Genomic DNA, 18,146 nt, shown 5'->3' with positions numbered 1-18,146 from the left:
TTCAGAACCTTAGAACACACCGTTACAGATATTTCTGTGTAAAATGATTAGCCCACAAGATTGGCTCTTTATTCTTTTAATCCTGAGAACAAGCCGACTATCTCAATTATGATGCACAACACATATTGGGTAACCCATTTTTCTCTTGTGAACTTCAAAATAGTATTGGGAAAATCTTGTTTTTGAAAATTATTGTGTACACAATTCTCCCCGTTCCAAAAGATGAGCAGTGTGCAAATAAATTTGAAGTTCGTCATGGACTCACAATATTCAATGGCATAATTCTTGGCCTTAATCAAGTTTATTATATATGGGATAAAGTACCCTCTGCCATATATTATAAGGACATTGCAAGTCACAGAGGAGTTCTATGACCATGTAGAGGAATGAGACCAAAGGCCGAGTTCTTTTTATGGTCATGGGTCTCTATAGTGACTTGTAATATCCTTTCAGCATTAGATAGAGAGTATTTTATTCCTTGTAATACATGGTCGCACCATCACCCTTCCCACAAAATGCTATCATTTTTTATTTTATGCCTTGATTTCCCATATGAAAGATTTTTTATGCTTGCACACATGAATACAATTAGCATATGTAGTGCAAAACAAAAACACTTTAAAAATTAGGAGTGTGTGAAGCTTGACTAATTTGCTTTTGTGCAATTGCGTAAAATTTAAGAGAAAATTATGAATAATTACATGAAGTGTGTGCTTGTGTTCATTCTAGGATGCAAGGATGCATTTCCCTCAAAATAAAAATAGGTAAATAAACACAAGTATGGCAAACAGCATCAGCTCGCGCTCTGGTCGTTTACGCTGCTCCCTTGTTCATGTGCCAAATTTTTACTGAAGGCTACATATACTTATGTGACATGGAATAAATATTAGTGTAACTTCTGGAATTGGAGGTGGGAAGTTGGGGGGGGAGGGCAGGAGGGTCATGCCAGGTGAAGAGGAAGTGTTGTTTTAGAAAAGCACATTACAGGCAAATGTATACCATATACAATCAAGTCGACCACTCATCATCCTTAAGGAGGTCCTGAAGTGCAGTGAGCAATGCATCTTGTTCTGCCGCAATGGGGCATCTTCTTAGGCCCCGTTCTTCTTCATGGTGCAATGCAGCTGCCTCTGCCAGCCCCCACTGGACAATCACCCTCCACCAGTGCTCCACGCTAGTTAGTGATGAGCTTTCCAGTGCATAACAATGGTTCGCTGAGTTGGTAAAAGTGCCAGGTTAATGAAGCGAGCAGTGGCTCCCCTCATTTTACGACACCTGTAAAGATTACTCTAGTTAGCCATGTGACCAATCTCCTCCTATTGCCCATGGTGTAAAGGACCAGCATTAGGGGGTGAGTCGCAGGTTCCTTAGCAGCTATGTCCCACATGTACTCTAGTGCCATCATAAGACATCTGTGTGCCATAAATTAGCCAGCTGGAAGGCCATTTTTTTCCGCCAGGATGTCAAAGGGGATCAGGGCCCAATCGTGAAACAAAGCGTCCAGTGTATCCATCCCAGATGCCCCCCAGATTGCTAAACACTCTCAACCTAGGCTCGATCGAAATGTACGCATGGAGCCCAGAAATATCTTCGGAGCATAGTGGTGCATTTCGGGTGCAATCCTCAGCATCCTACGGTGATCATCATAAGCCACTCGAATGAGAGCATTTGAAGATGAAAGCAGCACTGATTCCAGAAGAAGCAGTTCCTGTACCAATCTCAATGCCCTCTGCCCTGTCCCCAAGTATACCTCTGCAAGAGGCCAGCCAGCTAACAAGTGGACTACTGAAGTTGTGCCGCCAGGTAGTAGTATTCACACACCGGAGCTCCCAGTCCTCCATGCTCCTTTGTTATGCAGCTTGGCCAGCACTATTTTATGTCTCCCCCTTCCACAGTAGTCCACCTAACATAATATTTAGTGTTTTAAAGATGCTGCATGGAAAAAGTATTGTCAAATTAGTAAAATAGTACAGGAGCCTAGGTAGTATAACCATTTTTGATAGTGCAGCCCAGCCTTGCACCATCAGCGGAGGAGGCGCCAAAAGTTTATCTGAGGCTGGAGGGAGTAGATTACCGTTCAATATGTCTTGAGTTGGGTGATACATATTTATACCAAGACAGCGAAAGCTGTGGCATTCCCCTCAAACAATTTGTTCACCAATTGCTATGGGGTATGGAAGACAGTCCGGATGGAGGGGGAAAAGACAGGTCTTTTCCAGTTCACTCCCAAACGTGAGGTAGCCTTGAATTCATCTGGTATACGCGTGATAAGGCCTAATGTACACTAGTACGTCATCTGCATACAGTGAGACAGCATGCGTGATGTCCTCAATAGGCATGGCCCAGTCTTGACCAGATTGCTGAAGTCACTGCGCAAGAGGCTCCACTGCTTGCACAAAAAGGAGCAGGGAGAAGGGACAACCCTGCCGTGTGTCCCTTGCTCACTTTGCCACTGGATTCAAGCTAGACTGGCTAATGAGGGGTGTTACCCCGAAACAGGCCCCAGGATGCTTGTTTCTGGTCCAGGGAAGAACTGGCTTGAAAGTTCAGGCTGGACTGTTCCCATGTGTAACAGGGTCAATACGGATTTGCATATGGCTGGGTCTGAACTGGGGTGGTGAAGTGAGCTAAAGCACCATGATAGATTCAACCCAGATCTGTGACTGGGGGTGAGTGAAAAGTTTCAGCGCTCTGCGTATCCTCTCCTTGCCTGATTGTCGCTGTATTGGTTCTGGGCTATAGAGGGCCCTGTAATGCACAGAGAAAGCCTCATGTATTGACCCTTGAGCGAGCGCGACCCATGTCGGGGACAGACAGATAGCGGTTATAGGCTCTGTTTTAGTGGCAGTCCGCAAGAGCCGTGCCAATAGATGGCCCTGTTTGTTCCCCTTCTTCTGACGCTTCGCCTGGTTCACCCTGTAATACACACACCGTAAGGATTCTATGAGGCAGGCATGTTGGTCCCATGCTCCAGTCAAGTTGTCCCAAGCAGCCCTCTCAAATCCTCCCAAGGAGACCTCCACCTGGGCGAGTTCACAACTGATCCCAACCCCCACATCCCAATGATTGCTTGTATGCAGTGATCCCTCATCACACTCTTAAGGGCCTCCCATTCTACTAATCTTGTTGTGGTTGTCCTGCTATTTTCCATTATATAGTTGACTAGACATGTCGCAGGTCATTTCCCAGAAGACAATATCCTCCAGGGCTGCAGGTTGCAACTGCCAGTAGGCATGGGTGGTGCAGGCTCTTCCCACTCGGTGTGCAGGTAAAGCAGGCAGTGATCGGAAAGGGTCTTCCCTAGTTATGCTGCTTCTGTTACTTTTATCTCAATGGTGGAGTGGCAGAGGAACTGATCAAGTCAGACATGTAAGTCAGGGGGCTCAGAGAAGTAAGAATATTTTCTGGCTTCCAGTTACAATGCCTCCAACTATCAATCAGCAACCAATGCATGACCCAGTGTGACAGGTAGTACGCAGTGCTCATAGCAGCTGAGAGAGGGAGCAGTGGGTGTGGCCTATCCAACTCAGGATGCAATACGCAATTAAAATCCCCTTAAAATAATTCAGAGTAAATGAGCACATCTAGTGAGTATGTTTGACACATGGGTCAGGAATTGTGCCTGAGCAGTGTTTGGCACTTACCCGCTCTTCTATAGTACAACTGTACCCTCCAGTCGGCCCTCCACAAATAAATACTGATCCCTCAGGGTCTACCTCCATCGACACACCCGTAAAGGGGACCGAAGGTCATAGCCATATGAGTGCCCCACTCGCATAGCCCAAATATACTGCACTTAAAGCATGTTCCCCTCTCTCGTCTATGAAGCTTGAGTTCCTCCCCCTTAGTTGCATGCTTTTCATGTAAGAAAACAGCATTGGCTGTATTGTATTGGTAAATGGAGTGACATTTCTTTGTAGTGCCCAAACCCCAGGCATTTCAGGTCAAAAACAACAATCTAGTAATTTTATTGTTACTGACAGTGTGGTATTAGAGGGGAGCAGTAGCAAACGATGGGCCCCCAATATCCAGATGGGCCAAGCTGCCAGACAGTTCCCACCCAGGCTACAATATTCACATGATACATGGCTCAATACCAAAACAGAAAAACCCACTCCTTTCCTCAGGAAGGCAGAGTAACATCTGGATGCCCACATAGCGAAACTTCAGTCCTGTGAACTTGGGTCCTACGTGTACTTGACAACAGTACCAGAACTCCTCATGCAAACGAGTGGGTTCTGGCTCAGTAGATGTTTTCTGGGATTTTTTTCATTCTAAGAACTTCCTGCTGTGGCGGAGTTCTATTCTTCTCAGCAGGCTGACTTCTTTGATTCTCTTAATTTTTTCAAATCATCTATTGATCTACCTCCTTGTTTCTACCTATGCAAATACATCCTTGCGACTGAGATCTTTTAGGCATTTTCCACCCTATCGGCAACTTGGAGAAACTTGTTTCTTCTACAAGTCAAATTTTGTGTTAAGTGTCACTGTAGTTATAAGAAAGAGTTGCTGGCAAGCAGGATGAAAACACGTAATTGTGACCAGTGTGCCAAGAAATGGACAATCACAATTAGCTACTGTGAACTGCTTGCTGATTGACAGTATCCAAGAATATTTGATTAGCTGATTCAGAACTTTAGATCACACCGTTACAGATGTTTCTGTGTAAAATGATTAGCCCACAAGATTGGCTCTTTATTCTTTTAATCCTGAGAACAAGCCGACTATCTCAATTATGATGCACAACACATATTGGGTAACCCATTTTTCTCTTGTGAACTTCAAAATAGTATGAGGGAAGATCTTGTTTTTGAAAAATATTGTGTATACAATTCTCCCTGTTCCAAAAGATGAGCAGTGTGCAAATAAATTTGAAGTTCGTCATGGACCCACAATATTCAATGGCAAAATTCCTGGCCTTAATCAAGTTTATTATATATGGGATAAAGTACCCTCTGCCATATATTATAAGGACATTGCAAGTCACAGAGGAGTTCTATGACCATGTAGAGGAATGATACCAAAGGCCGAGTTCTTTTTAAGGTCATGGGTCTCTATAGTGACTTGTAATATCATTTCAGCATTAGATAGAAAGTATTTTATTCCTTGTAATACATGATCGCACCATCACCCTTCCCGCAAAATGCTATCATTTTTTATTTTATGCCTTGATTTCCCATATGAAAGAGTTTTTATGCTTGCACACATGAATACAATTAGGATATGTAGTGCAAAACAAAAACACTTTAAAAATTAGGACTGTGTGAAGTTTGCGTAATTTGCTTTTGTGCAATTGCGTAAAATTTAAGAGAAAATTATGAATAAGTACATGAAGTGTGTGCTTGTGTTCATTCTAGGATGCAAGGATGCATTTCCCTCAAAATAAAAATAGGTAAAAAAACACAAGTATGGCAAACAGCATCAACTCGCGTTCTGGTCTTTTACGCTGCTCCCTTGTGCATGTGCAAAAAAAATTCTGAAAGCTACATATACTTATGTGACATGGAATAAATAATAGTGTAACTTCTGGAATTTTGTGTTACAAGCATAATGCGCAGATATTAATTGCTATACAATATTAGAACGAGTTTAGTCATAGGAAGAAAATGGTGTGGCTCAGAATGTCTACAAACATGCTAATTTCTTTGATGAGATATGTGAAGAAATAAACACATTGCTATAAATATTTTATTTTTTCCGAACACCCTTCACTATAGAAAACAAGATTAAAAGAACGAAAGCAACTTCCTCCTTTTTGTTGCTTAAACTGCAGCTGTGAACTACTTTTTCCTTGGCTGCTGGGTCTGGTAAAAAGCAGATTTCAACCATAATAAGTTATTACAGCTGAGTAGTTACGTAATTCATAGAGACATCACTCCACAATGGTTATAGGAGAGATAGAAGCGCCTTTGAGCAGGGGATTGCAGGCTCATGTGCATTATTGTGCTGTTAGTGAACTAAGGAGTAAGATGTAAGCATTTCAGAGAACTTCACTGTCAAAAGCATAGCACAAGGGGATGACACATTCTTAACACCTTAGTAGCAGACAGAGCAGAAGGGGAACGTATGGGACTTACAGTACATGACATAAAAATAACCCCCACCCTTCCTAATGTCTTAATGCTAAATGGACTTGAATTTTACTAGGGGTTGATTGATTAACTGTGCCTCATTGTCTGACTTGCCATTATTGAAGCTACATCAGACTTTTTCATGGGAAGATCAGATGGAGATTGCGTTCTAATCTTTATTATGTTGTGAGTTTCAACTAAATATACACCCTACTAGCCAAACCATAGTGGGCTTCTCAAGTAATGTTAACAAGCAGAATTTCATAGTCAGGTGAAAGTCTTTCTATGGAAAGTTATTTTTCATGTGAGCTTCGTTGTGGCTAGTGGCACTGGCAATTTATCCCTTTGTCCTTTCAGAAAAGTGAGGTGTAATACAAAAGACCTTTACGTGAAATGATGTGTCACTAGTAGTAACATTGTGAACTGGGGCACTTTTTGCAAGACAAACAGTTGGGCTTGCCAGAAGAAGCAACTCCATAGAGATCTGTGGTGAGAGGGGGTTGGACCAATGCATCCTTCACTGAGGCTTCAGAGAGAATTTGAAACCTTGGCAATTGTCTAGGACTCTGCCAGGAGGAAAAATATTAAGGGCCTGATTATCACTTTGGAGGTGTGGCAGCGGGCCGCCATGCCAGCGCCTCACTGCCACACTGCCAAAGTTGTACTGACACCGCCCGCCTGAGTAGGAGTTGTCTCCTGGTCTGGCAGGCAGTGCAATGGGAACGCCAAAGCAGTCTATGCCGTGCAGGAACTGGGTATGCATACAGACAGGGAGGCACACCATGTGCCCGCCTGCATACATCCCCATGGCCCTGAGGCACCTTAGTTTCCTCACTGCCACAGTTTTCATGGCGGGTTCACCGCCATGAAAACTGAGGAGGTGAGGAAACTCGTAATATGCTTGGTGGTGCTGCAGTGGTAACACCAGCATATTGCGGGCCTCAGACCACTGCAAGACTGCCAGGGATAGCGGTTCCCTTGTGGTAGAAGCGTTCAGACCACCCAACTCATAATAGGGCAGTCGGACCACTGGTGCGGCAGTGCCTGCACAGCCACCTTGGCTATGGTGGTCCATCAGTCTGCCGTAGTCATATTCAGCCACTAAGACAACAAATAAAGAGGTATAGGTGAAGAAACTTGTAATATGCTTGGTGGTGCCGCAGTGGCAACGCCAGCATATTGCGGGCCTCAGACCACTGCAAGACTGCCAGGGATAGTGGTTCCCTGGTGGTAGAGGCGTTCAGACCGCCCAACTCGTAATAGGGCGGTCGGACCACTGGTGCGGCAGTGCCTGCACAGCCACCTTGGCTATGGTGGTCCATCGGTCTGCCGTAGTCATATTCAGCCACTAAGATAACAAAGAGCTTGTGTGACCTTTTCCAGCTACCTTTTATCTGCCGTGAGGGGAACGGCTATGATAGCGGGGGAATCTTGCTCCTTGCTTCATCCTTCAACGCCGTGAGGGGAACGGCATCACAAAACTTCCCTACCCAGCATCCCCTTGAACCGGCGCTGCGTGTGACGTCACCCGGGCGTGCCGGAACACCGTAAAAGCCGCCGGGTGACTCCGCAGCGCGGGACGTGCGCGGGAGGCACCCGGGCGAAGCCCGGGCCAAGGGCGGGCCCGTCCTTGCCCGTCACTGACAGGAGAGGACTGAACTGGGCGACCCCCCTAACGCTGTACCTCTTGCACATATATTAAGGTATCGTAGCTTTCTTTGCCCTTGTATGAGAGCTTTGCAATAGATACTTTGTGGGAGTAAATTGGATTATTGGTCTCAATTGTCCTGCTCACTTCCTGCTTGACTTGTGAAGCCCACTGTGCCTAATTTCGCTATTGTGAATAGTTGCTTTCATTATGCCAGCCAAAGACATTAAGGGTAGAGTGCCAAACATCCACCGTTCTGGAACTATGGATCAATTTATTACTAAGGTTAACTGTGTGATCGACCATGAAATTACATTGTTGGAACGACGTGTCTCACAGGACCTTGCGGCAGCTAGAAGGTCCTCTATGGGCCATATTGCTAATGTGTGCTCCCCTGTACAACAAGCCCCTATAGGTCCTGATACTCTACGCTCCGACATTGATTCTTCGACTCCGGATTTGCTTCCCAGTGGGACAGTTGCTGTTACTATGGAAGAACAATCAACGGTCTATGACTCATTGTTGACTTCTCCCTGTCCATTGCCATCTGTTCATAGCACAATGCCGGAGCCAAGCACCAGGCAATTGCGCGAGAGGCATCCTGGGGCTATCCCTAAAAATAAGCAAGGGTGTACTCCCATGAACGGTGGGAAGGGCAAGATAAGGAAAAGAAAGCAAAAACCGGTCGGGCATCCGAGAAATCCTAGAATGCCCTCCGCTCCTTCGGAGCAGCTTTCTTGGATCGCACCAGCAAACAAAGACGCACCCCTAGCTTATACATCACCTGCTAGAACGGTGTGCCAAGAAACTAGTGGGGAGGTCTAATGTAATAGATGGGGGCGAAGAAAGGACTCCTGATCTATCTATTATTTATGATATAATCAGGTCTCTTCTCCACCCTATAGAAGAAAGAATACATATGATCGAACTACACCTACTTAGGATTGAACAGGGGCTTCGGGGTGATATTGTTTCCGTAACTAACACCGACCAACTCGGGACGTCTAAATTATTGGACAATAATAGAGCAGAAAATGCCCTGGCTGCTCTTCATGATCAGCCAGCACTGTCATCTAACAACCAGGTGATAATCGTAACCAATAAACCCCCAGTAGTGCCTGACCATATACAACCTGCTCAGTCTAATTCAACTCAGCCCAAACAGGATGCCAGGCCTCACACTTCCCAGTCCCCAAGGGGAGAAAACATCCCAAATTTGCCTCCTGAAGTTTCCCCACTTGTTGTAATCCTAACAGGGGTCCCTGAATTGGGTAAATACGAAGTTGAATCCCCCACAACCCTAAGAAACAGGGTTGTGCACTGGCTCAATAAAAATAGACCACTTCCATTGCACAAAACCTGTAAGATACTCATGGTAAGGAGGGTGCCATGGGTTGGCCATTTGGCGAAAAATATAAGGGGGGATTGTATTTTAATCAACTTTGATGACCCCAAAATAGTTGATTACATTTGCAATTGGAGTCATCCTAACTCAGGTGCTTCTATTTATGTCCTCCCCCTGACCTATTTTTATCCCCCTGGCCACTTTGCTACAAATCAAGAAGGTTGGACAATCGTCCATAGGAATGGGAGGGGACTGCGACAAGGGTGTTGGTCTAGACCCCCTCCTCACCTAGATCCCATTTTTACGCAAAACCGGTTTAGCGGTTTAGAGGCCGTTGATTGACTTGGGGATAGAGAAGGGGAATTAAGTAGTTCCCTGCCCTCCCTAGGTTGTTGTATATCTGATAATTTATCTATTTTAGCAAGGGAAATTGGCAACTATAATAGTTCTACCACTAACAGGGAAGCACTAACAGGGGTTAGAACAAGTGTAATTTTTAGAAAACCCCATGTAGAACAAAACATCTTTGAGGCAGAGGCCATTGAAATACACCTGAGGATATTACCAGTAGAACAAGACATTCCTGAGGTAGGTGTTGTCAATTCGACAACTAGTCAAATTATATTTAAGAATACCACATTACCAGAGGCAGGGCTTACCATCACGACCTGGAATATAGCCGGTCTCAGTGCGAAGTTGAATACCCCTTTTTGGAATGATTTCATTTTGCAAGAGTCCGACATTATATGTCTTCAAGAGACTTGGCACAAAGAGCCAATTTATGTGGAAGGCTATACATCCCATTGGGTATTGGCAGTGAACTCAACAGCAGGAAGGGCGAAAGGCGGCCTTTTAATCCTAACATCAACCAAGCTAATCAAGTTCAAACTAAACACTTACCATGAGGTGGCCCCCTATGCCCAGTTACTACGCCTGGAGCATGTTATGGGCAAGGACTTAATTATAATTAATTATTATAATAATATCTTCGATGTACGAAGGGGTTCGATAGTTTATGAAATTAGGAGAGAGATTGATAAGATGTTGGCCCTATCTGGGAGCCAACCTGTCCTCCTATTGGCAGGAGATTTTAATATTCAGCCCTGCCCACATGCAAAACATATGACATGCGGTTTCTTAGGGGAACCAGACCTTAACGTTAGTATTCCATATATCCATTTTCCACATAATGATTATGGAACTGCACTTAATAACCTGATAGCTAAATTGGACCTAGAACTACTTGACAACAAATAAAGAGGTATACGTCACTGTATTTTGATATTACTATCATAGAAATTATACCAACTGCAAGTTTGTTACACCATATGTAACTAGGTAGCCAAAGCAGCGAGTAAGGCTATAGATAGGTCAGTTCCGGAAAAGGTGTAGTTGAATAAGAATAAGCACATCTAAGAGAATCATTGACAAAACATGACTGTCTTCCAGAACGGGGTAGGTGTATAATGAAAACAGATGTTTGCAAGATGAATCCTTTTTTCTTTGCATAATTTATGGGAATTTGCAGAGATGCCACCCAAATTCATACCAAAGCCTCCAGTGAACCGGTTGATATCTGGCAAGTTTTAGAATGCTTTATCTGCATTCAACTCTAGATGCATCACTAGTGTATCAGGGCCTGATTTAAACTTGAACAAATGGTTACTTCATCACAAATGAGACGGATATTCCGTCTACCTTATTACAAGTGCATTAGCATGCAATACACTTGTAATAGGGTGGGCGGGAAATCAGACACATTTGTGACAGAGTACTCATCTTAACACCACTCAGATTGAGATATAGTTAAGAGCATCTAGCAACTCTTTCTGTCTTTCAACTGGTTTAAATACATGGACATACTCACATTACAATTTCAAAATGATTGCAATTTGGATGGTCTTGATGCTAACATGTCAGTGATTCTACGGGTGGCAAATGCCTCAAAAATTATGTTTTACCATCTAGGTTTTATATGAGCTATCCGGTCCCTGTTGCATCTTTCCCAAAGGATTGTTCTAGTACTGGATATGGTCTCCAGTACTGATTATTGAAACACACTATACAGTGGCCATTCTATAAAATCCAATTCCAAAGAGGGCTAACATATGTTCTCTACCTGCAATACATTGACATATTACATTTGCAACTAAATTAAGTGTATTATCATCACAATATTACCTACATTTTGTGATTAATAGAAAGTCTACACCCAATAGAACAAGGTTTTTGTAAATAATATTTAAGACATTATGGGCCTCTTTATGATCTCGGGCGGAAAACACCTTTGTGGTTTGGAACCTCCTCACCTTAGGTCGGCAGTTCAGACTGCAGGATTAGGATGCGACCGCCCATTGGGTGGTCGCAAACATCAATTTTTCAATGTAAGCTTGTGCAGCAAGTCGGAAGAGGCCCGAAGCACTAGCTTCCCTTGAAAAATTGATGTTTGTAAACATCCCTGCACCATGTAGCAGGCATCATGCATTGCCTGCCAAACGGATCAGGGATGTTTACCAGGCCCCATAGCAGAGGGCCAGGGTGGCCCCAAAGTCCCTTACCAACAACCTTTCCATATCAGAAAGGCCAATATGGAAAGGCTGTCACAAACCGACATCATAATCCCGACGGCGGGGCTTTGTTAGCCTGTCGGAAGAGAAGCGGAATCCGCGGGTTTCCCTCCGACCGCTGCCATCATAATACAGCAGTCAGAGGGAAAACCTGGATGTTGGGCGGAAAGCCTCCAACAGACTGTCAGATGGCTTTCTGCTCGACATCTAAATCAGGCCCTACATGTCTATCAGACTTAATTTTTGCTAATAGTATTCAGATATACAACCAGAGTAAAATCTACTTAAAGGCTCACCTTCATGGTCAAGCCTTGTCCTACCTTCCCAATGTTCTGGCACTATACTAACTGCCCACATGCCTAAGTTAGGCAGACGAAAATAGACTTGGTTTTGGTGGCAGATCAATCCATATTCAAGGGCCCTCCCTCTGAAACTTGCTTCCTTTTTAGACTAACTGCAAGTATCCAAAATGAAGAAGTCCCAGAAGACACATCTCTTCTGCAAAGATTTGATCTATACTGCAGCTGAAACTACAGATGCCATACATTATGCATTTCTCATAATTCATTTGTCTGTTGATCATTCTTTCACCCTCGCCCAGAGGACCTCATCCTGAATGTTTTCTGAAGCATCCCCAGTGATGCACTAGAGCGATACACAAATAATTAATAAAGCAAGTCATATAAAATAAATGTTCTCCCATAAAACTTTTCCAACTCAGACAACTTTGATGAAAGGCTTTAGAACTATGTGCCTTGGTAGCTAACCTCAAGACAATGAAAGAAACTAGGGTTTACCACAGGAACTGGAGTAGATAGTTCAAGTAGATAGGCTCCATCAATACAAAAATAAGCACTACATAGCACTTTGTAATGCCTTGTTCAGAAAAGAGGGTGAAACTGATAGGGAGTCTTCCCAGTAGTAAAGCTAACATTGTAGTATACATAGACTAATAGCTCTTGCATTTTGATTCTTTTCATACAGGTTCGTCCTTAATATTTAAAAACGTATTTCAGTAGTTCAAATTTGGTATTGGTGGAATATTAAGAAAATATAGTGCACAAGTTTGCTACATATGTTTGCTAATATTTTGCATTTTAACAGCATTTCATTACAAAACCAAAATGTTATTGTTTGAATTTCACAATCTATGTTCTCAACAATTTCACACTTCAATATCAAGAAGAAAACATGGAAATTTAATTTAGTAAATTATTTTATAGCCAGAGTATATTGGTAAATACCTCACACTAATTGTATTAATTTCCATTTTGACAGATTTGTTTGAAATCAGACAATTGTCCTCCATATTCATGCAAGTAAAAACACAAACTGGACTACAGATACAGTACGACAGGGAAGGCCTGAGGATCTATCTTCGGGTTGATGGCCACTGGAAAGATGATACTGTCGGACTTTGTGGGACCTTCAATGGGAACATCCAAGACGACTTTTTGTATGAATCATTCTACTTATTTTTAAATGAGAACTTATATGTTGTAGGTTAGAAATGTGTGGGCAAATCTAAGCTCATTTATTTACTTCATGTTGACGAATGTTGATGCATAAAATTTGAAGAAAACTATCTGTGCTTCAAACTTTTCACATTGATGGAGAGGTGAATTTAAATTCTAGAATGTTTTCAATAGTAGTTTTGAAGAAGTGTTAAAATGAGATAAAGGAGCTTTTGGCATCCTGTTCTCGGAAGATATCATCAAGTGGCTAAATAGATTACCTGCCATCTCGGAGAGCCATTTCCTAATTCAGGCTTTCGTATTTGAACAAAATTGTGTGATCTTGGATGGATCAGTTTACCTCAAATGGCAAATATTCATACTTGTGCAAATATATGTGTTGTAAACAATAGCTGTACTGTCCCAATGACTCCCATTCCCCACCACATCATTGTTATGTTTGGATACAATACAGTTCTGAGAATCCAGTAATAAAGATGATTTTGCTGCAAAGAAGTCTCATCTTGAAAGCATTCCACTACTCCATCAGAGTAGGCTCCCATGGGTGGGAATGTAAATGTGTATTCCAAAGCTCATATAGGCCATTGTGAGCAGTGGAGTACAGGTCTTTAGTGCAAATAGATGACATTTCAATCAAATGTATAGCAAATTTCTTCAAGTCAGCCCTGCGCTTGTTTAAGAATCAAAATGGGCAAGAGTGTGTGTGCCAGACACAGAGTTCAGAGCAGCTCTCTGTGAATGAGAAAAGTGCTTGTATGTGCACCTGTCACATCCCTGGCATACTGTATGAAACTGGATTATTATTTGGGTGGAGAGACTGCCCACTGCAAGGAATAATCACAACCTTGTCAGGATGAACCCTTAAAGTCCCAAAATTAACCTGAGCCCAACACCCTGGAAGCTATGGTCAATGTGTAGAGCATTTTTACAATACCAAAAACAGGTAAAAAATAAAAACACCAAGCAATAAAAACCCCAAATAAAATTAGAGTAAAATCTAATAAAACAACACCAAAATGACAGAGATTCCGAGAAAGGAAACCAGGAAAATTGTTTTTGAAAATGTTAAGTAGAAGTACAGCCAAAAAGCGTAAAGCACCAATGATAGTACGTGGAAGCGATAGGACGGATCCTAGGAGTGATTTGAGGCCAGTTTGTAAGTCAAAAAGTTAAAAAATGTTTCTAAGTGCCAATGCAGAGAGACCCAAACACCCACAAAAATGCAATTCTAAAGCCACCAGAACCTTTCAGGGTATCAGGCAGTGGCTAACAGCAAGGTAAAGTCCAAGTCTGGCTGCCATTAGGCACTTTAGGGAAAAGACCTCTTGAATCTTGTTGTGTCCCTGTAACTGCACATGATGTAAATGTTGTAGACTTGTAAAGCGCACAGCTGCCCCAGCAACGGGGCTTCCCGGCGCTGTAAACCGCTGGGGAACCCATCCTGGCTTTCCCTGTGAGATGGTCCCTACTGGGCATCTCCAAGGTGAAGACAAGCATCCCCAGCAATGATGGGGCCGTAAGTGGAGATTAAGCAAGCTGTTGCCCAGAGTTGCTGAGTGGGATCCATGGTTAGAGTAGGCACCGAGGCAAGAATTGTCGAGTCCGCTGACCTTGGCCCAAGACCCTGCCGCGTCAGGAATTGAACCCTGGTCCCAGGCCGACTTCTGCTCCCGGGTCTGCCGCCTCTAACCAGTGAGCCACACCACTCCACTTGTGCGCCAGCTAACACTTAGAGTTCCCTTTTTTGTCCTGGGTGGTGTTTGGACAAAATAGCTAAAAAAATATATTGGGATACAAAAATATTGTGTCAATAATATTGGAATGCCAAAAATATTGTTGACGGGAATATCAATGGTAAAAATGTCATTTTAAGTGTAGTTTTAAATGTCATTGTAAAATATCTCTGTTTGCAACATCATTTGTAAGTGTTAAATAGTTTGTAATTTATTGTAGTGTGTTTGATTATATATCTTTATTAATTTTTTTATTTGTGTTTTTAGTAAAATATTTTATTAATTACAAAATTGTTGAAATTTGTATTTTAGGTTTTATTAATGTATTAACATAATGGTTTTGATAATTTATTTTTCGCAGTGGGATATTGAGTGTTAGGGGATAAGGATGGGGAGGCTGTTAAAAAGTGGATATTTTAACATACATTTTATTTTAATTATATGTAAATTAATATTGTAATGATTTTAAATATATTTTGTTACATTAATGATTTTAGTAAATTATAATGTATAATTAATCGCAATATATATAAATGATATTACATTTAAAAAATAATTATTCCTTTAAATATTCAAATTAATATTAAAATTACAAACATTTATAAAAATTCTACATAAAAATGTAAATTAATAAAGTAATAAAGTAAAATAATTGGAATTTTTAAAATAAAAGTTTTATATTTTATATTTTAGTGAAAAAATCCTAATTAAAATAGTTTAAAGGTGTTTATATTTTTACAGTTATATTGTTATTGTAAAAAATACTTTACATCTTTTTTTTTAAATTGCTTTTATATTTCTTTATTTTATGATTGTTAATTTTGGATTATGATTTTATGGTTTAAAGTTTAGGTATGGTAGTAAATATTTTCAAAAATACATTAATTAGTAATAGTAATAAAAATATTATCTTATCTTAATGTTTAATTATGACTATATAGGTTCCTAGTTTTGGTTAATGTGTTTTTTAATTACATTTTATTTTATAGATAAAAAATTGAGTGTGAGGATGGAGTATTGATTGTGTATGTAAAATGTTTAGGGCCTGATTACGACATCGGCAGTCTGCACGCTGGACCGCCGATGCTACGGTTGGGAGTACTCCACAATGCGTGTGGTGTTCACACTGCCATATTAGGAGTGGACCGCTGAGCCATCGGTCTGAAGCCGGCGGTTCCAATTAGCGGCATGGCTCGGCCATTAAGATAGGCTGCAGCAGAAGCCGCCGTGGTGCATTGCCTTCTGCATGTCTGTGCACTGTGTGCCATGCACCATGACATGCATGGCATACAGTGCACACACAAAGGTGCATGGAGAGGGGGGGCACAACATGTGCCCCCATGAACTAGCCCCCTTGGCAAAATCACCCAGGAGCCCTGTTTGGGGCCCCTTCCTTCTCTTTCCGCCATCCTTTTCATGGTGGGGTTCCTGCCATGAAAAGACTGGTTAAAGGTCATTCTTAATCCCGATGGCAGTGGCTGCCTTGGCACCGCTACCATTCCCAGCCGTCTTCTCCACCACGGCACAGTTGGGATCCAAGATCCTGGCAGTGCAAGTGGTGTAGTTGTGGGCTGGTGGCAGTCCAACCATCATATTGGGTGGTCAGCCGACCTTGGTTATGACAGTCGGACCACCATCACGTGTATGGCAGTCCTAAGACTGCCATACTCATAATCAGTCCCTTATTTTGAAGCACCTTGTTTACAATGTTTTAGATTGCAGTGGAAATAGTAAATGTCACCTCTTTCATGACCAACACCTTCCACCAATTGAGTTAGATTGGAGTTGGAATAGTAAAAGTCACCCCTTTAGTGTTCAACACCTTCCCCAAATTGGTATAGATTGGAGTGAGAATTGTACCCCTTTAATGTCCAACATCTTTGCCAAATTGATATAGATTGGATTAGGAATAGTAAATGTTACCCTTTTAGTGACCAACACCTTCCCCTAATTGCTATTTGTTCAAGTGAGAATAGTAAATGTCACCCTTTTAGTGTCCAACACCTTTCCAAATTGGTTTAGGTTGGAGTGGGAATAGTAAATGTCACCCGTTTAGTGTCCAACACCTTCCCCAAATTGGTATAGATTGGAGTGGAAATAGTATTTGTCACCCCTTTAGTGTCTAACACCTTCCCAATATTGGATTAGGTTGGAGTGGGAAGAGTAAATATCACCCGTTTAGTGTCCAACCCTTTCTTATAAATGGTTTATGTTGGAGTGTGATTATTTAATGTTATCATTTTAGTGTGAACTCCTTTGTTTAAATTTGATTTGTATGTAGTAGTAGAAATAGTTTGTGGTATGTAATTAGTGTTGGTGTTTAGAAATATAATGAAAAATAGATGCATATTTATAATAAATAATATTATTAGTGACATATTTTATAGAATAAAGGCATGTGACACATTTTTCTAATTTTTAAACATACATATTTCAACCTAAATATAAACATTTATATATCTATACAGAATTTAATGAAACATTTGTGATTAATTTTTTTTAATAAATAAAAATGTAAATCACATTTAAACAATATTGTATGTTGTACATTTTCCACTTTTCATTCCATTGATCTGATAGACATCTAGCCTCAGATTCCATACTTTTGAATTCTTCCCAGGCATGAGACTGGATCAGGATTCTTTTTACAGCAGTACCTCCGCGCTTCGGTAGTGGGCATTGAGTGACTCCATAACATACCATCATCCACCTGATGTGACTTTCGCGGATTCCATATAAGCCCTCTTCAGACACACTGATGTCACTTTCTTCTTTTCCGAGCTTCCAATGCCGATCCGGTGAGCGGGTGCTCAGGCTCTTTTTTGGCCTATTTCGACACTTTGTTGATGGAACACTGTGCATGCTTGACGCATCATTTGCAGTCTCGTTCTTGCTCTAGGGAACACTTGAGAGCCCATAACAGAAGACCTTCCCTTGGACGTCCGTTGACCTGTACATCCAAAGTTTAGTTGCGACATGAGCGATTAAAGTTGAGGCGTGCCCAACTTCACCACATACATGCAACGTCTCTGATGCACCTCCCTGTCCTTTGTTTGGGGAGTCGTGCAAGAGTCTACCCCGTGCCTCCCAGAATTCTCTGGAGCCGGGGCAACTCTAGACTAGATGCAGGAGTACTATTCCTCCCTTCATGCCATCTGTGGGTCCCCACCTCCCTCTGGTGCACTTTTCAGCCCCAATGAGATCAGAGCAGCCTTGACTGACTCCACGTCGACGGGATCTCCTTCAACTTCAATTAGGCCCTCTGAATCTATACTTGGATCCATGTCGGCTCCAGTGCACAGCCCTA

At 42.0% G+C, this 18,146-nt stretch overlaps 1 protein-coding gene across 1 annotated transcript in view; it reads left to right on the top strand.

Annotated features, from left to right (window-relative positions):
- OTOG (otogelin) overlaps nucleotides 1–18,146 on the top strand; it is a 1,045,291-nt gene that overhangs the window by 284,511 nt on the left and 742,634 nt on the right. The window contains exon 17 of the mRNA XM_085647044.1: nucleotides 12,910–13,087. Coding sequence (XP_085503170.1) covers nucleotides 12,910–13,087 — 178 coding nt within the window. The remainder of the gene's footprint in view (nucleotides 1–12,909; nucleotides 13,088–18,146) is intronic.

The sequence above is a fragment of the Triturus cristatus genome, chromosome 3_2, assembly GCF_964204655.1.
Source record: "Triturus cristatus chromosome 3_2, aTriCri1.1, whole genome shotgun sequence".
NCBI lineage: Eukaryota > Metazoa > Chordata > Amphibia > Caudata > Salamandridae > Triturus > Triturus cristatus.
Note: the sequence above shows the minus strand (reverse complement) of the source record. Positions and strands in the feature narration are given on the sequence as shown.